At 36.6% G+C, this 26881-nt stretch overlaps 1 protein-coding gene across 3 annotated transcripts in view; it reads right to left on the minus strand.

The window, feature by feature from the left end:
* Positions 1 to 369: 369 nt before the first annotated feature.
* ZFX (zinc finger protein X-linked) overlaps positions 370 to 26881 on the minus strand; it is a 38550-nt gene continuing 12038 nt past the window's right edge. For 2 of the 3 annotated variants that reach the window (XM_090263921.1, XM_090263922.1), the window contains 7 exons: positions 23838 to 23926; positions 20350 to 20919; positions 8139 to 8288; positions 7775 to 7918; positions 7261 to 7413; positions 6582 to 6722; positions 370 to 5745 (listed from right to left, as the gene is read on the minus strand). In XM_090263921.1, the coding sequence (XP_090120047.1) occupies positions 4562 to 5745; positions 6582 to 6722; positions 7261 to 7413; positions 7775 to 7918; positions 8139 to 8288; positions 20350 to 20919; positions 23838 to 23898 (2403 nt within the window). In that variant the 5' untranslated portion in view covers positions 23899 to 23926 and the 3' untranslated portion in view covers positions 370 to 4561. The remainder of the gene's footprint in view (positions 5746 to 6581; positions 6723 to 7260; positions 7414 to 7774; positions 7919 to 8138; positions 8289 to 20349; positions 20920 to 23837; positions 23927 to 26881) is intronic. The other variant, XM_090263924.1, reaches the window with a different exon arrangement.

Raw genomic sequence — 26881 nt, forward strand, 5'->3', positions numbered from 1 at the left:
GTATCAGCAGGTCACTACGATGCGAAATCCCTTATGTTCACAGATACCAGCATGACAAGTGACACAGGACCAAGTGAATGGAAAAACCAAGTAAATGAGAATCATTCTTGAGTTTTACCTCGAACTTAATATACTAAGAATTTCCATCTCAGAGGTCATGGAAGTGATTTCGAAGTCTGAGCGGGTGCAGATGCTATATCTATATGCAACAGCGATACCTTCAGTGGTGCTAGAAGTGCTGGACTACTGAAGGGGCCCCATCACTTCCAGCTTACACTGTGTTGGGAATTGATTAACTATGTGATTTGTTTCCTCATTTCCATGCGTGTGCGTGCCTTTGTCTACAGCCAACACTCCACTAGGGTAACGTAAAACAAAATAGGAATTTATTTACAATAGCAGATGTCGAAAATAACAACAATATATAACAAATCCAAGAATTATTTTATGAAAAAGGCAAACAATATATACACAAAAGACAAAACAAAACCCCAAAGGGCAAACTTAACTTTGACCGCATCTAAAGTTACAGAATGTGGCAAAATGGGTTTTCAGATATGAATTACTTAAGTAACATTGGGCCAATTAATTAAACACATACACTTTCCAGCCCTTCTCCTCTTTTACTTGCTGAATCTTCCTCTCGGTTCCATTTACCTTTGAGGAGTGTAACTTCCGGAGGTCATATAAGATTTATGAAGCTCACGCTATTTACTTGTGAACTAAAGGACTTATTGACCTGCAGGCTCACACTTTAAAAGGGGTAAACCCAAGGTATAAATTGTGAGTCCCATTTCACCTTCAACTGCTTATTTCTGGCTTTTGTGTGTATGTGTGCGTTTCTAATCTTTGAAGTTCCTCAAGTGCTCTAAAACAGTGTTTCCAAAACTTGAACATGAATCAGAATCACTTGAAGGGCACATTAAGACATAAGATCACTGGGTCCCAAGTCCAGTTTTCCGATTCAGTGGGTCTGGGGTGGGACTGAGAATTTGGCATTTGAAAAGCACTGTTCTGAAACAGCACCCTTTTAAGATTTTGACTGGTCATGCTTTCCTTTACATGAATCTTAGAATTTGTGAGAAAGAAAGGAAATTAATACTAAGATTCCCAGAGAACAGAGCAATACCTGATCTGACCACCTGGGATCACAGACTGGTATGATGTTACCTGTTGGGCATTGTATTACAATTGTTTCTCAGCATGCTATGACTTTTATGATTTATGGCTCCGGACAGTGACATTCACCATGTCCTCTGGATCACTTAACTCAAGTTTTGATTACTTACTGTTGCGACTATTAGGCAAATACTTATTCCTACATAGTTCAATATCAGCAGGATCTCATCTTTAATGAACATTCTCCAGCATGTTAGTGTCTACCAGTCCTCCCAACTGGGGGCAGGGCTTCTGCTGTGGAGGAGGTGACAACCCCCAGTGAGTCAATGTGCTATGGATTGATACTGAAATGAACTTGAAGTGCTCTCAAAAACCACTTTATGCAAGGGAAATTATCTCAGGTGAATTGGAGATGCTAATAAAACAAATCCTTTGTGAAGATAAAAAGAAAAAATGAATTTCAAGGATATCTCATCAAAGGACTCACCAATCACCTAACTTATCTGAAATATTACTTGCAAATTCACAGGACTGAAATATCAGTATTTGCATTCAAGTCACAAAATTCAAAGAAATCAAGCATTTTGAATTCCACTGCTGCATAAAAGGAACTAAGAAATGGGGAAATGAAAATAATCCACTGCTTTTGATGTTTATTAGGTTTACAAAAACTGTACATTTTTTTTCTTAAGAAAAAGCATTAACTTAGTACTGGTATCAAATAGACTAAACATTCATTAACAGGAAAATATTCTGATTTTTATTTTTGCACGTTATTCTCAAGTACACAATTACAATAATGTCACACATCCCTATATGATTTTATTTTTATGTATTTTACTTTTTTTACAAAGTGTACAGAGGGAGGGACATACAATATTTAATAGGATATTTCTACAGAACAATAACTTATATTATGTCCTTGTAAAAATCTGTACCTCTTTAAAACATTTAACTGAAACAATCTTTTTTTTTTTAGCTTTGCTAATCAAAATTGTTTTTTAAGAATTAAAACTAGGTTGTAACTAATGTCAGTACATAAGTGACTACAATTTTATTTTCTCTTTATACAGACAAATACATTTTATAATATTCACTTGACCAAACCCTTAAATACCTTTTAAAGGTTTCAATATTGTGCTTTAAAAAGAAAAGAACTGTGTATGATTCCAGACTATATAAGAGAAATATAAAGTGTGTAAAATGCTGTGTTCTTTATCTTTCAGTTTATTTAAAAAAATATAATGACCAATTACTTATATTTTCTGTATTAATTTTACAGGATGTTTTAAAATTAACTTCCAATTTAATGTGTTTTTACATTAATCTGGTGGAAAAAAATATAAGGGAGATTGTAAAGGTTCTCACAAAAAAACAGACAGAGCTTTCAAGAATAGAACTTCTACAGGGCAATGAATCACACAATTTTGTTACTTTTTTTTAAAAAGCACGTTATGGAGGCCAAGAGGACACAGGAGTTCCCACTGGGACAGGCCCAGGCCTTGGTTCTGACTGGCATTCAGGTTGGAGTTCATACCAGCTTAAAGGATTTGATTTAAACTGGACTAAATCAATCCAGCACTTCAAAGGCTTGCCAAACACACAATATTTAGATTTCTAACCCTACAAACTCTTGAATACAGATATCAACGGCAAAGAGAAAGATGAAAGAGAAAGAGGATGGAGCACCATAATGAAGTGGCAAGGCAACTATCAAGTGGGAAGAAAAGTCCTGTATCTCCCACGATGTGCCAGGTACTCGTATGTGCTGACAGCCAATTTAAGGACCCCAAAAACTGTCTTCTGTTCTCCAAAATTCCTTTAACATAAACAAATTCTAATTAACTGCATTCACTTTATGAGTCAGAACTATTTATTAAAAAAAAAAAAAAAAAAAAACTCTCAAAGAAAAACAAGACAGTGAAAGAGTTGGTGATGTTCCAAATAAGGCCTCAGATTTTCCTCATGCACTTAAAGCATACCTTTATCTTATGTTCTAATCAAAGCCAACTTAAGTGTTAAGTTTTTGAAAGTTTCCTAGCTATAACTAAGAAATAACAGCGTAGGCTGAACTTGAAAAGTGTAAATCATAATTAGCACCCAGTCTCTGGCATGTGGAGCCCTAGCTTCCTTAGTCTCCCTCGCTTGGTGACACAGAGTCCTCTCAGGGCTTCTCAGAGAGAACTGAGGACAGTCTGTCTGGATACTCATTAGCTTTTCAGAAAAATATAAAGGCATGGAGCTGAAGTTGTATGAAAACATTCTATCTAGAAACATCTTAACTTCTATTTTTCAATTACCAAAGATATTTAAAAGAAAATACCTTTACTCTTTAAAAATACTAGTGTCCTTATTTTCCTTCTAATTCTTCACCTGAGTAGTCTCTCTGAAGAGCATTATTTACAAAATGCTCTCATACATCCCTGCATCTTTCATGTTATTGTAAATGTAATACTTTTCATTATAGATTTTAAACAACTACTACTTGGGGTTGTGTGTATAAATATGTAAAATAAGCAATACACACAGATACATGTTTTATATATATGTGCATATACATAATTCAGAGTACATTTACATATATAAAGTTGCAAAAGATCCTAAGAGCCACGAATTAACCTCTAGGAGATTCCAAAATGCAGTCCCCAGTAAGTCTCATTTGTAGCACACGACCATTCCAAGACAAAGCAGCACAGACAGAATAATCAAAATACAACAGGATCAAGCAAAAATTTTCAGTAAAGTTTTCTAAAACTTTGCTATGCTGACAAAAGATGTAAATACTCCAAAGAAAGCCCCCCAAAAGTATATTTTGTCTGCTAAACAAAATGAAAAGTAAACACAAACCCAGCCACTGTTCTTTACTCAGCAATGCCAGGTATGCAAAAGCTCAAACGGAAACTTTCATTGTCATGTGGTCTGAAAAGATTAAGCAAGACAAGTAAACGACTTCCATGTTAGCCTAATTAGACCTGACTGCTAAATCTCCCATTTATGTTAGTAGATGTCTCTGACAATTTTATTGTGAGAAATTCATGGGGGGAAAAATAGTTACTCTGAAAGTAATCATGTTGACTCAATCTAAAGTCTTACCCTAACTTTAAGTTAAATGGTCGTAGAAGAGTACCATCAAGGTAAGCAAGGTAAATATTTAAATAAATATAAAACTAGTAAGAGGAAATTTCAGTACAGAAGCAAGGTTTATTTCATCGAAAGCAACTTGCTTCTTCCTGCTCTTTCCCATTGATTAAACAAACTGAACAGAATTCAGAACACACTACTGAACAAAATGTAAAAAACCAATAATAAAGTCAACTAGAAGCAATATTCTATTTGTACACAGCATAAATCAATATACAGTATTGTAGGTGAATGAGACTGATTGGCTTTAAGATATTCTGCTTCAAGGCCAACATCTCCACGAATGTCTGCAGAAGTATTATTAGGGCAGGCCCACTTCTTTATGATGCCGCATTATGTGCTGGTTCTTTTCTGAAGGTCTTCGGAACCCCTTCTTGCAGTACTCACAACGGTGAGGGTAGTCTTTTGTGTGGATGGAAATAACATGCCGTTTAAAGCCCGAGGCATCTGTCGTGCTATACTCACAGTATTCACACTGATACACTTTCCTGCCACTGTGTGTCTTCATATGCTTTTTAAGCTCATTTTGTTGCCTAAATCCCTTTCTGCATCTCTTACACCTAAAGGGAAGATCCTTTGTGTGAACCGAGAGAATATGGCGACTCAGGACAAATGGATCTGCAATCTTAAAGTCACAATGTCTACACTGGTGCATTTTTTTACCCTTGTGGGCAGCCACGTGTTTCTTGAGTTCTGAAGGCCTATGGAAGCCTTTATCACACATATCACACTTATGGGGGTAGTCCTTCGTGTGAACTGAAATTATGTGTCGTTTCAAATCACTTGAGTTTGAACTCTTGTGGTCGCAATGCACACACTGGTGTGTTTTGCTTTCTTGGTGGATAAGAGCATGTTGCTGCACCTCTTTGGTATCTGAGAAAGTCAGAAGACAAATGTCACACTTGAATGGCATTTCTTTACTATGCTTAGTTTTTACGTGTGTTTTCAAGTTAGAAGAGTCTGCAGACCTATATTCGCAGTACTGGCATTGGTAGGGCTTCTCCCCGGTATGGATTCGCATGTGCTTTTTGAGCTCTGACGGGTGACGAAAACCTTTACCGCACTCCACGCAAATATGAGGGAAGTTCTTGCTGTGGACCGCCAAAAGGTGGCGATTCAATAGGCCTTGTTCAGCTGTTTCATATTCACAAAACTTACACTTATACATTTTGTTGGCTCCTTTTTCCTTATGCACCATTTTGTGAGTAAACAAAGCCCCAGCATGAGAGAAATGCTTCCCACATTCATCGCATTCGATGGCCTTCTCCGTCTTGCTGGTGAGCTTGTGGCTCTCCAGGTGGTTGTGTAAACTTATCTTCTTGTTGGTAGTGTAATCACAGTCAGTACAGCGGTACTTCTTCTTGGCAAGGTGTTCAGGATGGTTTTTCATGTGCCTTTTCAAAAACCCTCTTGACTTAAACTTTTTCCCACAGATCATGCAAGGATAGACGGTCAAGGGATGTCCATCAGGGCCAATTATTATTGCTAAGAAAGGAAAAGAAAGGTACATCAGTGATCAACCAACTTCTGTTTTGGTTTCTTCAAGAATTTAAAGGGTGTGTTCTGAACATTATTGGGCAAGTACTCCTAAGTTGAGGTATTTGCTACTTAACATTGCTTTTACCATGTTTCAACTCAAGAGGTATAGCAACCTGTCATAAAGAGGAATCTGGGCTGGACACTTCATTCCATAGGACTATACCAACCTCACTCCCTCCAGGTTAAAATAAGTAAATAAATATGGAACTTCCATCAACTAGTGATTAAAGCTATTATCAATTTAGAAATCAGTGGGAAATTACTCATCACAATAAAGTTTTGTAATCACAATTTCTGCTTTGGTTATTCCAAAGAATATAATTTATGTCAATTTAGAGTGAAGTTTAAATACACTATAAAATTACTGAGATGTAAATGGGCATACAAGAATAGACAAGAATGTCATGTGAACTGAAGTACCTGTCCTGCTGCTCTGTAAATCATGCCTCCTTTATGCTGACATAATCCGATTCTTTAAATATATTAGTTTTAAAAAGGTTAATGCTTGTAACATATTTGAGGGATTTGTTTTCATTTCCACATAAAAATCACCTGAGTTTTGAAATTTTTCATTCATGTTCAATACATTCCCTATTTTTTTTATCCAAGAAAATCATTCATGAATATCACTGAATTCTTAAAATTATATTTTCAACTTCAATACACAAAAGCTACATGTGGTCTAGCAGCTAAAATGCCATCACATCACCTCTGTGGATACATACTAGTTTCATCTGAGAGCTCGCAGAGCAAGCTGTGCTGTGGAACTCGTGTGCCCTCACCTGTTTGGTACTGCCTGGAATCAGGTCTTCTCCTTTTCTTTGGTTTTTGTTTAGCCAGTCTGCCGAGCCCAGCAGACTCATCTATGTGCAAGAGGGCACTTGCAGTGCCATTCCGGTTTTCAATTCCATCAGAATTATTACCTAACAATGCGCATTAAAAAACAAAATTATACTGCATTATAAATTATAAAGAATTAGGGATTCTTTATTAACTACAACAATGTAAAGTAAGCCATGATACTCATGAATGACAGAAATTCCCCATCTAGGTAATGGGTTTCATGACCACATTTATTACAGCAAGACTGGAAGAAATGGTCTAGCTTCCAAATTTAAAAAACACATGAAAGCATTTTGCCCCATGGACTCCCTTGTTGTCTCCCGAAAATGGAAGGGTATGGGACAGATATAATCAAGATGAAAAGTTTCAGCTTGAAAACCTATGTACTTCTTGCAATACTTCCTTCTACGTGCTATACACACGAAGTAAAGTCCTGTTAAAAATAAAGACAAAAAGTAGATTTTATAATCTCCCTCTACTCCTCCTGTTCAAATCAAATAACCCTTACAGGTTACTGGCATTTCAGATTTCTGAAACCTAAGACCACAGAAACTGTTTTTCAATCATGAATTCACGTTTGAAAACCAACTCAATCCTGAGCGCTGCTACGCGACTTACCGTAAGCGGCTGCCCACGCTATTGGCATGAAGGTTTTGATTTCATTGTCATCGATTTGCTGTTCGTGTGCGGCGGCTGCTGCCGCGGCTGCAGCAGCATCCTCTTCTCCTACGATCACTTCCATATAAACTTCATCGGCAATTTCAGCAACATCTAAGTAGAAAATTATATAAACTTTTGTGACCAGGTTCAGAGATCTGAGGAAAGATACTGTCATTTGAATTCATTTAATAGACAAGTAGAAAGGTTCAAATGTTACATACCTAGAACAAAACTTTCACACAGTAAGCACTCAAATATTTGAATGAATCATTCTTTTCTTTGTTTTCACCATAATTTGTTTTTAAAGCAACATTCCAAGCATATATAATAAGTCACTGATGATTCCCTTGGAATATGGCGGCATAATAATCTCTACAATAATGCTACTTGTTGCCTTTAAACACTGGCACTATATATATATTTTAAGAGCTACCGAGATAAAATTTTCTCCCACAAAAGGCCACCTACTTACTTAATTCTTCATCTTCTTGTTGAGAGTCATTGACAGTCATATAAACCATCTTTTCCCTTGGCACACGAATACTGCTATTCTGATCAAGTAGTTCCACTCCGTGGTCATTCTCAGGCTCACTCTCCACAATGTCTACAGTGCCACCTATCAGGGAAGATGACAGCTCCAAGAATTTATGTGAAAATTTCATTTCTACCTATTTCACTTATCGTATTTTACATACTTTTCTACTGCTACCTTGGAATCCTTGCTTAAAGGTTATCTTCAGAAAAGGTTTCCAATGTTCTCAATCTAACCCACCCAGGAGTAATCAGGTTGAAGTGCTCGGATCAGGATGTGTAATGTGCTCAAGGTGTACTCTTACCTAAGTCATCCTCTCCAGGGTCAGCTTTAAAAATGTACACCTTGATGACTTCAGGGCAAGTGCCATCCACTTTACAAGTATCAATTTCCGACTCGGCATCCAAGGTCATTCCAGAGGAACCATCGTGTTCTATTTTGCCAGCATCATCCACTAAGAAGACAGGAAACACATTACAAATAATATTAGTAGGGACTTAAGTGTTACTGTTTTCAGGTCTTTTTTACAAACATAATCTTTAAATTGATTCATATGAAATTGAGTGATTTTACCCTGACAGATCGGCACGAGGGGCATGGTGGGAAATGTGGTTAATGGCTAAGACAAAGCCTGGTCATGGAGGGCCTTGTGTAACCAGGCAGAGAAGCTCAGCCTTGATCCTAGCAGGCTGGAGAGGTTTCTCAATCAGGTCAGGTGTCAAAATCTCTTAGGGAATTTAAAAATACAGGCCAGCACCCAGCAGTTCTACAAAATCAGAATCTGCAAGGGTGGAGACTAATATAGAGATAGATTTAGAGGTAGTCTGCCCTAGGGGTTCTGATCAGAATTTTGACAACCGCGGCTGTAGGTGATGGGGCACTTCTAAGCCAAGCAGTGACAAGGTGAGATGGTCATTTTTGCTATACCATGCCAGCCTTGAGAAAGGTGGCTCTAAAAGGGGTTAAGACATGTAGCAGGGACACCACTCGCGAATCTACTGCAGTAATGCAGATGACAGATGCCAAGGCCTCAAATCAGGACAGATACAGTTCAGATGGGGAAGCTGGGTGGACTTGACAAAGAAGTCACAGAAAACTATGGGATTTGTGATTTAGGTGACTGAGTGACTGAGGGAAGAAATGTTAAGAAAAACGAGGAAAAGGATCTCTCTTACTACATGTTTAATTAACTAAGGTCTGCCTATCCCTATCCCTCTGTGCTCACAGCACCCTTTGACTGTATGGAGTCAGGTGTGGGTTGAGGATTCAATGGAAGGTATGACTTTCTTTAAGAAGTCGAATTTTAAAGTGAACAAAACAGTGTGGTGATTGCGGAAGAGGGTATGAGGGAGATAAATGGTGATGGAGTAAATAAAATTTCAAAATATAAAAAATAAAAATAAAGTGAACAAAGGGGCAGTAACTAGAATGGGTTGCGGGGTCAAGGACTTCTCTGTTTACCTGATAAAAATACTCATGCATGCTCAATCCGTGGGAGAAAGTAACAGAAAGTAAAGGCTGAAGTCAGACCTGGTGAAATTTCTGGATCGAGATCTCAGAGGAAAAGAGATATCAAACTAGATACAAAGATAAAGGAATTTTCCTGAAATAGGAGGATAAATACGCTACCCTTCCGAGACCTGCGAGGGTCACCTGGATGAGAAGAGAGCTACACTGTGTGTAGGGAGAGGGGGAAGGCTGTAATGCAGAAAGTTGGAGGAGCTCATGGCTGGTGGCTTCAACAGTAGATAGGAAATAGGAAGAAAGGACTTGGTTAAAAGTGAGAGAATGGTAGACTGGGTTAAGAGCTTAAGGAAGCTATAGAAACTGAGCTGATCCAGGACAAGCTTAATGATATGAAGGGTCAAAGAGATCAGTTGGTTAAACTCTTTGCAATTATAAAACAAAACAAAAAAAACAAAAAACAAAGAGAAGTTCTCTGAACTCTGAAGATAATTACCTAAATTCAAATATCTTGACTATGTTTTATAAAAATGGTTTGCAAAAAAGGATAAATATGATTTGCAGGAGAAAAGAATCAGTATATGTACTTATTTCTGGTCTAATGTGTACCTGCCCTTTTCCAAAGCTAAACATTTTTATGACATATCCAAGCTGACTAAGCCAATGTTATTTTCTTTTTTTTTAATCCTCACCCAAGGATATGCTTAGAGAAAGGAAGGGGGAAGGAGGGATTGGGGAGGGGGCGGGGGGGGGGGAGGTAGGGAGGTGGGGGGAGAGAGAGAGAGAGAGAAACATCCATTGGTTGTCTTCTGTATGCACCCTGACTGGGGATCAAATCCACCACCTTTTTGTGAACAATGTTTCAACTAACTGAACCACCCCAGCCAGGGCGCCCATGTTATTTTCTTAAAGGTGGCTTTGGAGTTTTAGGTGGAGATCACGAAGATCTCACCAAACCAGCAGGAAAGTCCTGAGTATATTTGTTATGTCTTCAGAGAATTCATCTCTGACAGCTGGTACTGTTAATAAAGCTTGGCCTCTTTTGGCAAGGTCTATCCAAACGGATTCTAACAAGTACTAGAAGATCAAGTGCCCTTGTGTTTACAAAGAACAAGGTCAGACTACCTGTTTATACGTACATTAGTTTGTCGGTACTCAAGATAAACCTTTGATGACTGGAAAATCTAATCATTTTTGAGCTTTGCAAAATGTCATGTATTTACCTATAACCTGAAGTAAAAGACTTTCTGTTTATTTTCATTAATGTGTGAGAAACACATTTCAAATATACAGGCTTACCTGAGTCGAACACAACTATTCTATCATTTGACAAAAGTAGAATTCACCTTCAGATTTTCACCTTGAGAATTTGCTCCATAACTCAACCTATAAAATTATTCCAAATATGAACTATTAAAGAAGTGATCTGTTTAAAAAAATACTTTGATGGTCCTGTCACTCAAAATTTCACTGTGATTTTAAAGCTACCATTAAAAATAAATTTCTAAAAACAGACAAAGAAAAAGCTTCAATAAAATTGAGTCACTTACATATGATTTCTGCATAAGTGCCTTCTTCTAATACAGTAATGAAGAACTAGAGCTTTAGAAGAAAGTCTCTCCAAAATAGAAGCACATAATTTCTGAAAATTAAGACTTCTAATAATAACTAGCATTTATATGGCATTTCACAATTTCCTTGGCATTTCTAGGTAGTTTTATTTTTTTGATACTCATCTTTCCAGGTAAAGAAATAAAGGCTCTGAGATGGTATGTGATTTGCCCAAAGCAGTGAACTAGTGAGAAGTGGAGACAGAGTGAGGAGGTCCCTGTCTTTAAAACCCAGACCTTTATTTTCATCTTCTGATTTTTTTAAAGAAATGTTATGTTCACTGTATATAACTTAGTACTGAAAAAAAAAAAAAAAATTCACCGTCTCACCAACCAGAGATTCCATCATTATGTTGGTAAATTTCCTTCCTAGTTTTTTCTACTTTTTAAAAAATAAAACTGCCATCACAGTTTCCTCAAACTTTATGGAATAATAATTTTTATATCTCATCCAGCATTTTAAACTTCAAAATTGAAGAAAAATTTGATGTAGCACCAATTTCATTAGTAACAGCAAAACTATAGCAAGATATAGGCATACTTTATAGTGCTTCAAAGGAGCTTCAGGTACATCCCCTGAAGAAAAAATTAAGGATGGTTATTGGCAATGCTAACAGATGTTGCAGAGTCTAAAACGTAGCTCATTAAGACTTCAGAAAACCCAATAGTTCCTGGAAAAGAAAAATTACTGGGGGGTGAGGGAAATATACCACTTCAAACAAATTGCTTGTTAAAAGAACACTGCTCTAATTTAAAAATCAGCAAAACTAAGTTGATATAGAGAACATTTCATGGAGAATCTATATAATAAGAAATGACGGTGGTTGTGATAAAGATAACACCAAGTATTTACCTACCACATGCCAAGCATGATACTAAGCCCTTAAAATATACCATTTACTCCTCACAACCACCTTATAAAACACGTGATATTGTTCTGTTATTCTCGCCTCTCTAGGTCTCAAGACCAATTTCATTATAATTTTTGCCAAGATAGAAAAATGGATGGTACTGGATTGCAACGGAATTGTATTTTGTATACATTAACATCATAAAACACACATCACACCAAAATCCCTTAGACACTGTCCTCAGTCAGATTTCTTAAAACAAAGATCCAATCGCCTTATTTTCTAGCAGGGAACAGTGCCCTATTTCCTACCAAGTAAAATACAAATTGCAGTCTAGCAGCTGAGCTCTGATCAAACTGCCTTCTGTCTTCACAGTCTTGTCTCCTCCAGACTACCCTTAACATCATATGCTTTTATTTCCATTCCTTTATGTTTCTGCAACTTTGCTTTAAAATATATATAGTTTATTGTAGAGATTATACAGCTTATTAAGAAGTATTTAAAAAGTATAAAAATTAAAATGTACTCAAAATCCCACCACATGGATCAATAGACATTTTTATGCTATTTAGAAATAAAAGGATGGAAGACAGAATGAACAGTTTTAGTGAAAATTGTGTAATGTTGCATGCTATTTTTAAACAAAAATTATTACATTAGAAATAAATCCAACTTTAATTCCATGATCAATCCCATTCCCTGGCTCTCCAATCCCTTGCCCCAACCTCGCGCTTCATTTCATCATACTGCTTGGCCGAACCATAAACTTGGCTAAATGCAACTTTCCTCTTTGTCTCTGCACTAGTACCCATGCAGCTAAATTTGGTTGGAAACACACACCCACCACCACCAACACCACCCCAACCCCACCCCGCTGATAGTTTCACTTCAAATTCATGACCCTGAACCTGCAGTGGAACTTTTCTGCTACCTTCCCCCTTTCCTATTTTCTACCTTCTCTCCTCTACTGTCACCTCCACATCCTCACTTTCTGCTGATGATCTTTTTATTTTTTTTTTAACTTTTATTTATTGACTTGACAGAGAAACATCGATTTGCTGTTCCACTTATTTGTACTTTCTATTGGTTGATTCTTCTATGTGCCCTGACCAGGCATCAAACCCACAACCTTGGTGTATGGGGATGACGCTCTAATCAACTGAGCTACCCAGTCAGGGTTTGTTGAACATCTAGCTTCACAGGAAACAACCGAAACAATCAGAAGAGATTACCTGCTTCACAGGTAACAACTGAAACAATCAATCAGGTTATCAACAACTACAGTAGCCTGTAACCATAGCCAAACCATCTGCACTCCTAGCTAAAGCTTGCTCCTTACTCCCCCTCCCCCAGGATCATTTTCCTTAGCATAACAAGCTATTCACAGCCTTTAAAACAAACAAGTCTTGATCCCCTGTGTCTGCCACCTCCTTTTCTCCAATTCTTGCCATTCCATATCCTCTAAACTCACTTCAATCAGGCTACTTCATCAAAATTGTTCAACAAGGTCATCCATTCTCAGCCCTCATCTGGATCGGCCTACCTTGGCTTCCAGGACCCAAGCTCCTGTTTCCTCCTCCCTCACTGGCCATGTCTCCTCAGTCTTTGCAGGAGCCTATTTCTTAATGCTGTAGACCTCAGGGCTTCGTCCTTGGTCCTGGTTTCATCTACAACCACTCCTTTGGTGACCGATCTCATTCAGTTTTAGAGCTTAAATTTCATCGATATGCCAAACACTCCCAATTTCGCATCTCCACTGTAGTCTTGCTTCCCTAATTCAGACGTACATCTTTGATGTCTATGAGACATCTCACAATTAAGTCTCCGGTCAAATGCAATCTTCTCAGCAAACCCTAATCACATTGATAACCCAGAACCGTTTTTATACTTTCTTTTTCTTCCCAAGCACATACCGGTATCACTTGCATACCACTTATTTATGTCTGTGTACCTCTGCTAGAATATTCTCTCCACGAGGGAAAGGCACTGTCATCTCTGTCATCTTTTTGTTCACTAATGTACTATCCCAAGTGCCTACAATACTGCCTGATGTATAGTAAGCACACAATGTTCATTTGTTAAATATATGGATACTGATCTTGAAGTAAATGTTTAGTTACTATTAGACTTACCTGTCTAAAGATAATATAAAAACACTGAGTCATACCTTGCCTTTCATACATGTATTAATTTTAAAGCCAATATCTATTCTCACCTTACTAAGATGTGGAAATGAACACATTCACACAGCTCTTCTTCCCAAATATTTTATATTTAGTTTTATATTAAGTTAATTCAATACTCACTACAAATCCTTTTATCACTATTTCTCCATTCTAGAGTTCTTTTTATTGACCGATCCTTTGGTTTGCTAAATGCATTATCACATAGGGCTATCAAAAAGGGGTAATGGATATTCCAGTTCCTGAGTTCCTAAATACTTAAAAATGTCAATCCATGAAGTTTTGGCTAGGTATAAAATTCTTAGGTTACATTTTTTCAGAATTTTGTACACATTGTTCCACTGTCTTCCAGCAATGAATATTTGTGTGGATATACATATAATGTTTTAAAGTTCACTAAACATCACTATGATTATAACTGGGTGGTTTTATCATTATGTTAATTTCTTGAAACAAGAAAGAGCTGGTATCTTTATTTCAGAATAATCTCTTCCATTATAAATATTTTTCTAGTCCATTGGTTGTTCCCTTCTGGAATTTCACTTACGTGTGTTTGTCTCCTTTATCTGTCTCCATAATCATTTTTTACCTTTATTTTTTGAACCATGTCATTTTTGTAATTTCATAAAGCCCAGTCCTTCTGCCCCTGGTTATATACTGAGACATATTTATTGTTACAGTTGCTTCTATGGTGGATTTTATCTTGATATTTTTACTTTTATTTTCCACTTCTTTCTGAATTCTGTCAGTTTACTTTCTGTCAGCCTCTCTTGTCTTATAGTCTTCGAACTTTTGTATTTCTTCTTTGGGTTGTAAAAAAAGAGATTATATTGTTTGCAATTTCACTGAGACTATAAACCAGTACTAATTAATAAATCTTTCGGTGATGATGGAAACGTTTATGTCTGTATCAGCACTAGCTATATGTGACTACTAGGCATTTGAAATATGGTTGGTGCACTGCAAGCAGTGCTTCCATACACCATGCTGCTTCTTTAAGGTACTGAAAGGAGAAGCATGCTCTCTCCTCCCTTCTCTTTTCCCTCCCCAATCCCCATTATCCCACAAAGTAATCATAGATCTATTCAAAGAGCAAGCTCTCTGCCATTCCTCCCTCCTCAGCCACCTACTGAGAACATTTTATTCATTCTTCAAATGGAGTTAACCCCAAATTAAGCCCTACGCAACTGACCTACTAGGCCAGGGCCCAAATTCTTTTTGAAACATGTAATAATAGTACTATTATTTTCTAAATCTCTGTCTTTGAGAAATACTTATAAATGAAATAATGTGAAATTTGCTCCAAAATAAAGTGAGGAAAATGAATAGGAAGAGACACGAAATAAATTTAGTTATGTCCTCAACTGAGCTCCCATAGAACTTTGGTTTACACTTTCATAGCATTCAGTTCACTCAAGTGTACCAAAAATTTCCCATTTCCTTAGTGCTTCCAAAATACTTTGTATATCCAGTTATATAGCTAGCTTTTCCCACTCAACTGTAATTACCTGTTTGTATTCATCTTCTCTCCAAGACGGAACTCTTAAAAAGCCAGAGACTTTCACTGTTTATCTCTAACAGCTGGCAAGGCTCCTAGCTTATCATGGCTGATTAATAAATGCTTTTGAATGAAGACATATGAAAAGTAAACATGGGCAAGAGTAAAAATAATAGTTTAGGTAGGATTCCTTTTTCTCACATAAACATAAATTTGAAAAAAAATAACATTTTTTTCAGTAGAAAAACAATGAAACAGGGTATGGGTGGCTTCTGCTATAACAAGTAACTAAGAAAATGTTTACGGCCACCCCAAATTATTTCCTAACATTGTTGAAACTGAGTATTCAATAATATTATAAATTTTAATAATCACTGAAATTCAATTTGCCTCCTACATCCAGCAATAATCACTATTTATTCCAAATTCTACTGCTTTGCAATATTAACTTTACACACACACACATACATACATACATACACACCCACAAAGTCAATATGAGTGGAGCAAACACTTTTTTTCTTTTTCGTTTTAATTTTTTTCCTTTTTAAATTTTTTCCCTTGCTTTTTCTTCTTCTTCTTCTTCTTCTTCTTCTTCTTCTTTTTTATTGGATTAGACACTTGAATAAAACACATCTGATTTTACCCTAATATTAGCTGGATGTGTAACATTTGGACAGGTTATTTAAACTGAGCCTCAGTTACCCAATCTGTAAAATGGTGATAACACCAACACTATAGGGATGTTTAAGAAATAAGCCTGGCACAGATACTAGTTATTAGAGGTTTACTATTACCTATTTTTATTTTTACCAACTTGTTACAAATGTCCAACTAGGCTTTCTTGGGATAAAAGAGCTTAAGTTTAAAAAAAAATTTAAATTGTCTATACTCACTTGATGACAAAGATTAAATAACAATCCTAAATGTTTTTTCCCTTGAAAAGAGTGCTTTATTAACAATAAACCTCACCAAACAAACTTAATCATGTCTTCTGACAGAAACACAACTGACTCAAGGTCATTAGAAGATGGATCTGATGAGTCCAAATGCATTCTGCACACATTAGCACCTGAGCTCTTCCTTTGAAATATTAATTCAAATGGATTTAAATTATATATATACCACCAGACCAAAACTGTAATAAACATCGCTTAAGAACTAACCAGTCTAATAATTTATTAACATTCAGCTTTTACAAAAGCAGTTACATATTGTAGAAAAGTGTTTTGAATACAATTTTATCCTAATGAGAAAGTCACTGGCCTTAGATTATAAACACAACTAAATGGAGAGAACACAGCTATATTACTGTCATCAAAAATTTTTATTAAAGTTATGGTCTGTACCAAGTAAAATTTCCAATTTTATAATCAACATGTTAAAAATGGTGGCAGGCTTTCACTTAACTAAACTAGTTTAAAGGGTTCTAAGCTTAAATTATTTGCTATAATTTTTGTTGTCTTTTAAAAAACTTTCTAAAATAACTGAAAGCAATATTTTATTAAAATGTGTATTCGAAATGAATCATTATATTGGTTTATATCAGAATAGAGGCCTTCTGGCCAAGGTTTTAGCAGAACGGAACCCCATGGTCTAGAGGCATGTTAGTTGTTTCCTCCGATGTCACTATAAAAGGTAGGCATACAGACCCAAGGACCCTTGTCTTCCATAAGAATGCATTATGTTGCCACTGCTTATTAATTTTGCTACTCCTTTAAAAACTGATTATGCATTTTTGCCTGGACTTTAAATTTTAGACTTTAATATTTAGGGTAATAAATTTCACAAAACCATTACCCACTCCTGACAGCATGAAACTAGTATAAGGATAGACATTTAGATCTGTGGAATAAAATTAAGAGTCCAGAAATTCACACCTCACATTTACAGTCAACTATTTTCAATAAGGGTGCCAAGAACCTTCAATGGGAAAAGAATAGTTATTTTAACAAATGGTGCTGGGACAACTGAATATCCATATGCCAAAGACTGAAGTTAGCCCTGCCTTGGTAGCTCAGTTGGTTAGAGCATCGTCCCAATATGTCAAGGTTGTGTGTTCGATCAGAGGTCAGGGTACAAACAAGAAGCAACCATTAAATGCACAAATAAGGTGGAACAACAATCAATGTTTCTGTTTCTCTCTCTCAAATCAATAAATAAAAATAAATTTTTTTAAGTGGAATTAGCTCCTGACCTCACACTACATACAAAAATAAACTCAAAATGGATCAAAGACCCAAATGTAAGAGCTAAAACTAAAACTCTTAGATGGGAACATAGGTATAAATCCACATGACTTTAGATTAAGCAACAATTTCTTATTGTGCCACCAAAAGCACAAGCAACAAAAATATATAAATTATACATTATTTAAAATTTAAAACTTTTATACACTACAACAGTAGTTTGTGTCCATCTGTATTTATTTTTTCAGGAACATTAAAATCTATATAAATTAGCAGAAACCTAGGGCCTAAAAGAAAGATGACTATAAAGATTTTTAATGAAAATTTTACAAGTCTGGACTCCAATACAAGAATCTAGTATACTATGTCAACTGTTACTAAGGCAACATCTGTTTTTTGTTTTTTTTATTACTTTCTTGGACGGTTGAACTTCCTTAAAGAATAATAAAGGCAAGAGATAGTGTGCAGCTAAAGGCTAAACCAAAGCCATGCATTTTACTCCTTAGCAACCAAATTTAAGACGACACAAAGGGCAGAAAATGGAAAGGGAAGTACTTCACCAGATCCTCTTCCCTTCATAAAGCACAATGAACTGAACTCCCTACTTTCTCCATCCTGGGTTGCCTGGTCTTGCAAGAGAAAATGTGGCAGTGGTATTTAAAAACAGCATTTTCATACTAAACAGTGCACCTTACATAGAAACCTACAAGACTCCCATCTCAGGTGGCCCCTCAATGCAATTCAGCAATCTAGCTTGTAAATTCTTGGCTTCCTGCCCTGGCCCATCCCCCCCCTAAGACTAAGGCTTTTCAACTCTTTGCCACTATCATTCAGCTTTCCACCCAACCTCTGCATATCCTTCTATATTAATAGATGAATATGCTGCAGAAAAAAAGAACTCCCTACATTCAAACATTCCTTTTACTTTCTGTCCCTGGCTCTCCAATTTCCCTCTCTCAGGTAAATGGCATGACCAGGTACCCCATCTACCAAGGTAGAAACCTCAGGGTCCTTTTTGAATTCCTTCACCCTCAAATACCCCCACTCTGTCACCAAATCTCACCCACTTTACTTCCTAATTAATCTCTCTTGAATCCAGCTCCTTTTCTCTGTCCCCATTACTGTGGAGGTACTTAGGATCTTATTTCATACATGAACCATTTCAACTATTCTCTGACACTAATCTCTCCCTCACCCATTCTTATTCAGTATTACCACCAGGATTATCTTCCTAAAATAAATTCAAACTTGAAACAGGATACCATAAAGTCCCCTGTCAAAATGGCAAAAAACTAAAAAGGAAAGTAATAGCTTGTGTTGGCCATAGTGTAGGGAAATGGAAATTCTTATAAACTTGGTGGGGAAAGTTACAGTAGGCAAAATACCGAGGCAATATGACCAGATTTATAAATGTGTATGCCCTTTGATCCAGCAATACTATTTCTAGAAACTTATTCTAAGGAATTAAGCAGAAAGTGCATAAAGATATACAAGTACATTGTAAAGTTCTCATCATTCCTAGCAAAGGCCAGGACCTTTTTTATATACTATACCATTTGCCTAGAATGTCTCCCTCCCACCCATGCCCTTCATCTTGTAAAACTAGAACTCATCCTTGAGTTCCAAGGTCAGCAACTCCGTCCAGTCTCCACAGTAATTTAGTCACATCCCTGCCTCACAGTGCAAGCTATCATTTCTCTCCCACAGTAGACTGTAATCTCTCCAAGGAAAATGGTTTTATGTATTTTTTATGTAGCACATATTCGTACCTGCACTACCTACAATGTCTGACACACAGTAGGGGCCCAATAAACATGTTGAATGATGGTGTTTTCTTGTTTACACAAAGAATTCTGTGCCTTCTAAAATCTTAAGAACTTTTAAAAGGTTATTTCCTAAAATGTTGGACTCCAATATATATTATATTAAGTTCCTGTATCATATTAGGTATCCAAGCAAAGGAATAGTCTTATCAATTTATATAAGCAAATAGTGGGTCTTTATTTGTTTGATGTTTAGTTCCTAAAGACCTAAGAATTTCCACAGTGGGTCAGAACTATAGTCTACCCATTGAGGACTTTGTCTGAAAATGGTACCAAGAAATATGTGCAAGAAGACACAGCTATCCCCTAGACATTAAGTTAAACATTTAGAGATGTGTTCCAAAGCACCTCACTTTTCTCCAATAATCTGAGTCCATCATACTTGAAATCATGTTTTAGAATTAGTTATGTTTCAGTGCCATGCCAGAGCTCTTTTCCATGCTATCTGTTATATAGTATTTTACATAAGCACATTAAATATTACAGAAGTAGTACATGTACATACAAGAATGTAAGTAGTTTGGTTATACTTTTTTTTTTTTCAATTTGAACTTCTTTTACATTTCAATAGGGTTCCTAATCTAATAAAGGCTGGTAATAGCCTGATCACATCCTTCATGAGTTCAAAGTTCAGTTCTATTCCTTTCCATCTTTGTCCTTCTAGATTGAAGAAATCTCATCTTTCTATTGCGTCCTTATAGAGAAATGACTCCTTATTCTGCACAACTTTGCTTTTCTTAATTTTGAGTTATCTTACAGGCTTCAAGCTGAAACAACAATGCAGGAATGTCTATAAGATTTACTTTTATAGAAGTCTAGAAAATTTCACCCCGATGTTAAGTTAGGAAAGAGAGCCTTCAAAAATACCTTTGGCAATCTTTGTACCCCAAGACTTACAGGAAATCATAAGGTAGTCCTCACAGTTGTTCTTGTCATCGTCTTGCTGGTCCACAGGGATCCCATTGGCATCTATGACTGCTTCAGAGGCACAATCTGCTACCAGTACTTCTTCTGAAACTACGTCAGTTGTCAGAGGATCAGTGACGATTTCGGCCTCAACTACACTATCATGAACGACGTGTTCAACGTGTCCAACATCAGACACATGTATAGAGTCACTTGTCAAGACGTGTTCTGGTATAGACATCGATGCTGGAGTAATATCAGAAGCTAAAACATCATCTGGGACTGTGCAGTGTTCTAAAGAAACTTCTTCAGTGACATCTGAGTCCAGCACTTGCTCAGGAATGATGACAGTTTCAGATACATCTGCTTCTTCCATGATATCTGGGCACTGAACATCTTCTATAACGACATCCTCGATGACATCTTGGATTACAACTGAGTCTGGGTCATCAGGAACGAAGTTATGCACAGTTATGTCTGAATCGACAACATCTGAAACAAAAACGGTTTCTTGTACTTCCACAACAATTTGGTCACCATCCATGTGTGCAGTATCAGCTCCTTAAAAAAAAAAAAATTAAAATCACAATTCCAGGTAGGCATGCCTGACTACCTCAATTAACATAAACATTATTTAATTGCTACCAGGAAAAGAGACTACCTTCTCTGTTTTCTCAAGCATTCAGTTAGATTAAAAAAATAAAGAGGGAATTTATTTTTGAATCATATCAGAAATGAAAACTTTAATACAAGAACTTTTATACTCATCCCAAATCAATTAATAGATAAGGAAACAGGAAAACCAAGCAATTGAGGTAGTCACAAAAAAAAAAATATTCATGAAAGTAAAATTCTAGGTTCACTAAAATTAAACCCATATGCATAAGTTACTTAGTGGATGATTATAAAAATTATTAAGTAAAGCAACTTCAGGTAGCAAATATACCATTTTCCTTCATTACATGTTTTTCATTTCTCTTCCATCTTGCTCCATCTTTCCCTTCTCAGCTCATACTTTTTCTTCCTTCCATCTCTCCCATGTATTTCTTTTATTTCCCTTCCATTTTTCTCCTCCCTCCCCTTTTGTTCTGGTACAATATCCCATGAATATCCTTCATTTATGACTATGGAAACTTAGAAATTATCTTCTGAAGTAGGATACAAAAGGATTGGGGCGTAAATAAAAGAGCACTAGAAAGCCACAGCTAAAGAGCAAAGAGAACTGGTCGAGAAGCCTCTGTGGATAGATAAGATGAATAAAAGTGCAGCTGCTCTGAAGCAATGGAGGGTGAAGTTAGTTGGAGCAGGGCCCGCCTCAATTTCACTAGGGTACCCTGCCTCCATCCAGCCTCCTTGCATTGCCCCATAACCCAATGCCCCAGGTCGTTCCTCAGAGTATAGGAAACCCTACTCTAGTTCACTCTGCAGATAAAAACAAAGGTAGAGGGGTGCATCAATTAAAGCCCAGAGAGATTAAATGATTTCACCAAGATCACAGTTTATACAGATTATGGTGCTCAGTAAATATTAATCTGAATAAATGCGATGATTAGGACTCCAAATCAGATATCCTTGCCAAAAAACATAATGTAAGATAAAATTAAACAAATCTGGTATCTTGCCTCCTGGTCCAGAGAAAAGCAAACAAAGTTTTATAAAAACCTTACGTAAAAAGCAATTCATTCAGTTAGTGTTTCTAGATGTTACTCAGACCAGGGAGAGTCCAAGTAGAGGCCTAACTCAGTGACAGTTTATCACTGACCAGGCCCTCTGAGAGACACACGGCTTTGTTTAACAAATACAAATAATCAACAAGGACCAAAGAACCATTAAAAGTGTAGGAAAACTTAAAGCCAATTAGTACCTATTTTAATTATATCTATAAATAATAAAAAGTATGTTTGCTTTAATTTCTATAGAAGTTCTACTAAATGCTTTACCTTTTGTTTTCAATATTCTTAATACTAACAGCAAGCAATAGAACACTGTAATCTCCATTTTGCAGATATAAAGAAAGTATTCAGTGGCCAGAGAAATAGTTAAAAACTCTAAACCAAAGAACAGGGTTTAGACACTTATTAGTTTTGTGACACTGGGAAAGTCATTTAACCTCTGAATTTCGGTTTCCTCATGAGTAAAATGAGGACGATAGTTTCTCTCATGCATACCCCACAAGACTGTTATGATGCTCAAATGGGAAATGTATGGGAAGTGTTCTGAAAAACTGTACTGAGAGGTTTCATTATTATTAGGATGAATGAAAATGGAGGCCCCGGCAGATTAAGTGACTTGCTCAAAGATAAACAAACACCATAAGTGTTAACAATAAGGGCTAAAATGAAAGAGCCCTTCAATCTACCACTTAGCCCATAACCCAGGCTTGCTTGTGGCAAGATTAAACTAGCAAATACTCTATGTTTTTCCTCAAAGAGCTTCATCCATCTTTTATAAGCACATCAATTATATTTCATGTTTTAATGAAGAATTATTATAATTTTACACTTATTATCAAAGTGAAATTATCAAACTTGAGTCAAAAGACAAGCCCAAATTGTTGAGAAAAATACACACACACCCCCACATACACACTGGATTTAGAGATTAAAGTTAAAAATAAAAGCCACTAACATCTAATTTCCTGATACAGTTAATTGCTAATTCTTTAATATAACTCAACATGATCATTTTAAGTCCAATGGACAACTCAATAATATTTTATTTATAAGGGTAGCTAGCTAGTGTGATATAAATCCATCTTATAGCATAAAACCTAACATAATCACTTTACAATGTTATATAATTGGAACCACAGATAATCTAAAATTGTGAATAATTTTTTTCTATTTTTAGAACTTCATGAATTTAATTTTTCTGTACAGTCTGGGGAGTGAGATAAAGATTGTCTTCCTGAAGCGAAAGACACTCCTTATAAACCAGTGAGAGGCAGGGTTGGTTACAAAAGCAGGACGGGGTCAGAATATAGAGGGCCTTAGGTTTATACTTTACCAACTGGGTAATGGAAAACAGAGAAATGACATGATACACACTGTTTTACAATGAGTACTCTGGTTGGCGGGCTATAAAAAAGAGACTAAGGGTAAGGAAAATTATTTAAAAGTTACTGCAGATGAGAAATGAGATGATGGAGCCTGTCCACGTGGTAGGAAGTAGATGTAAGCAAGGAACATTTTCAAAGAGAGAACAGGACTTAGTGCTATAACCAAGCAAGATGAGAATAACTGAAGATAACACTGAGGTTTTGATAACACTGCTGTTACTGACAAGAATATCAGAGTTGGTTGTGAGGGAGCCAAACTTTTACGGAGGGGAATAATGTGCTCACTTTAACATTTGTAGCCTGGACAAGATAATAAGATACCTTAAGTGTGAATATGAACCTGAGAGTCTAGCAACCTGTCCACTTGATAACCAACTCCAAATCTGGTAGCTGGAAAGTGAAACAAACCAAGCAGTTATACCTGTTGCACCAAAAAACGAGTTTGATTCTTGTGGTTGTAATTCAAGTGCATCTTCATCCATGGCCTTTAATTTTCATCAGTCACGGCTCCTAAGTTAGGGGGAAAAGTAAACAAAGTCTTACTTCTTTTATATCATGTATTTAAAATGTCACATAATTTCAAAACCATATCCATCTAAAATAAAATGGAACTTAATTGATTCCCAATGCTGTATGGGCATCTATATGACAAGGCAAGGCAGATAAATCAAACAAGTCAACTTTGCCTAGATTTTTGTTTACCTGAGATAGTACTTGCATACATCAAGTGCACGCATCTTGATGACTTCTGACACATGCACAAACCTGTGCAAGCACCACACTACCTGTATCAACATACAGAACATTTCTAGCACCCCAGCACTCGTCTCATCTCAGTGCATACACCCCACATTCCTGCAAAGGTAGCTGGTTTTATTAAGGTTCAACTTAAACACACTCTGTACTGGGGGTAAATTTCTGCACAACTTCCATATTACTTCTCTAAATTTAATGTAGTCTGCTTTCAACCAATACATTAAACATCAGTAAAAACTCAAAGTGCACAATTATAGTAAACACCCTTTGGGATTTCTAACTTATAATGACTTCTCTTAACTAACCCTCCAATCTAGAGAAGTAAATTCCCACAGTGTATTTATACTCTCCTGGCCATGTAGTTGATTGGCCCTAGTTATAAAATGATAAAAATAAGTTCATCTTTGCGCACAATAAAATCAAAGTCCTATCCCTGAGAACTGAAACCATGAACAAAGGTCACTCAGTGTCTCTCTTCCCTGGTGGCTGGAATGTAAGAGCTGAAGGAGGCCATTTTCCAACCTCAGCTTAGACGAGTAAGATAAAAGTTTACAAAGAAAAAATAAAAAGAATCCAGTGAGTGCCCTGAGAAACAGAGTAGAGGGAGCAGGAAAGGGAGGCTTACCAACAGTATTTTAGCTCCTGGTTCTAGATCTTTCTGAGGTCCAGCTACAGAACCTTATCTGCCTTCAGTCTTTGTAAGACATCCCAATGACCTTAATGCTCCCTTTTCTACTTAAGCCAAAAACTTAACAACAAAAAGAAGTTAGCCATAAAATAATATACTATTTAATACTAATGACTGTTTCAAAAGAGCAGACATCAAGGATTGTGGTTTACTCATGTTCTAAGTACTGCATAAACCTCCTCCCTCATTGGTTTCCTTATCTCTACTTTTTCACTTTTTAATCCAACCTAAATGATACTATTAGACACATCTTCCTTCTACCTTTATAATTTTTGTTGATGATGTAAGCACTGCATGCTTTTTAGTAAACTTTTAATAAAGTTATGCCCCCATAACCCCAAAGCTACATTTGGCTCAGGGTTTCTTCTACCTGGTACATCTTTCCACTATCATCTTGTCTGAACCTTTCCCCACCAAAAGGAAAAAGCTGAAAATCTCTCTCTCTCCCCCCTAAATTTCCAGAGCAATTCATCTTTTTTCCTTTTTTTTCTTATTGTACTTGTTCGTTATAAATCATGGCTATTTATACATGCTTATTTTCAGATGCTAAACATGTTGTATATAAATTCCTTAAAGAAATATCCACAAGAAACTCAATTAATTAACATTAATAAATGGATTTTCAACATGCCAACTCTGAGACTTATTCTATTCATTTTCAAGGAGCACGTTTAATGTTACTTATTCAAACTGCTTCAAATTAAAAGGACCAATAAAGAAAAAATATTTCAACTATGAAAAATCGAAAGGGTACATGATGAGTAACTTGTCACTGCTCTCTCCCCACCAAAATCACCTCTGGCCATAATTCTTTTTCACCTTTAAAAAATGTAATTACAGCCCTGCCTGGTGTGACTCAGTGGAGTGAAAGTCAGCCTGTGAACCAAAGGGTCGCAGGTTCAATTCCCAGTCAGGGCACATGACTAGGTTGCACATCAGGTCCCCAGTTGGGGGCGTGTGAGAGGCAACCACAGGTTGATGTTTCTCTCCCTCTTTCCCTCCCTTCCCGTCTCTCTAAAAGTAAATGAATAAAATCTTTAAAAATTTTTTGTTTAATGTAATTACAAAATGATAGACGTGAATTAAGCTTCTAAGCACAATGACATACTACTAACACGAAATTAAGCCAATTAAGAAGCAATAAATGTGATTCTTTAAGGTATTAAAGGTCCCTCTCCCCAATTTCTCCACATAAACCCAACCCCACCAGCTCTAAGAATTCTCAACCTGCACAACAGCTTCTTTTGTTGGCATTCATCTCCCCTTAGCTTTTCTTTTGGGGTTTGAAAGACAATCAATTCCCTCAATTTTGAAATTCTCTCCTTCCTCAGTTTCTTTTAAACTGAATTCTAGTTTCCTGCCCACCTTTCCAACTGCTGTTTACTCTGCCTCCCTGCACCCAATAGTGCAGCCTTGCCTAGAGTGGTGCACTCAGCCCTTTTCTTTTCTGCTTTCTCTTTATTTCATGGTTTCAACTACCATTTACACAAACATGAGTCCCTAAATCCACACGCAGGCTAGCACCTAACATTTCCCCCAGACTGCTTAGTATTTTCATTGAGGATAAAGCCCTGCTTTCCCTGACGTGACCACTGTGGCCTTTTCCTTCTCTGCTTATATTCAGTCAGACTGTCAGACCATATCCATTCCTTGTCCACAACTTCTCAGGAATCTGCCCCTTTCTTTTCATACCCACTGTCATCATTTACTCTCACCTTCATATTTCATGAACCCCCGAGGACAAAAATAACCTCTCAACTGGCTTTTCACTCCTTTCTGCCACTCCCACAACAAATGACTAGGAACCTTACTTACAAGGGCTGCTTGCCACATACATCTTTCTGATAATGCATTAAAGCATTTTCGTTTTCATGTTACTTTATTTAAGCTAATAAGTACTTTCCTTAGTTTTCTAGTAACTAGTTGCAAAAATAATGTATTGTAGCATTTACAGTTTTTAAGCTTTTAAATGTTCTTAAACTACGAAACTTCTTTAAGTTACTGTCTTGTCAGATCACCAA

Source organism: Furipterus horrens, unplaced genomic scaffold, assembly GCF_987537825.1.
Source record: "Furipterus horrens unplaced genomic scaffold, mFurHor1.1.pri manual_scaffold_17, whole genome shotgun sequence".
Classification (NCBI taxonomy): domain Eukaryota; kingdom Metazoa; phylum Chordata; class Mammalia; order Chiroptera; family Furipteridae; genus Furipterus; species Furipterus horrens.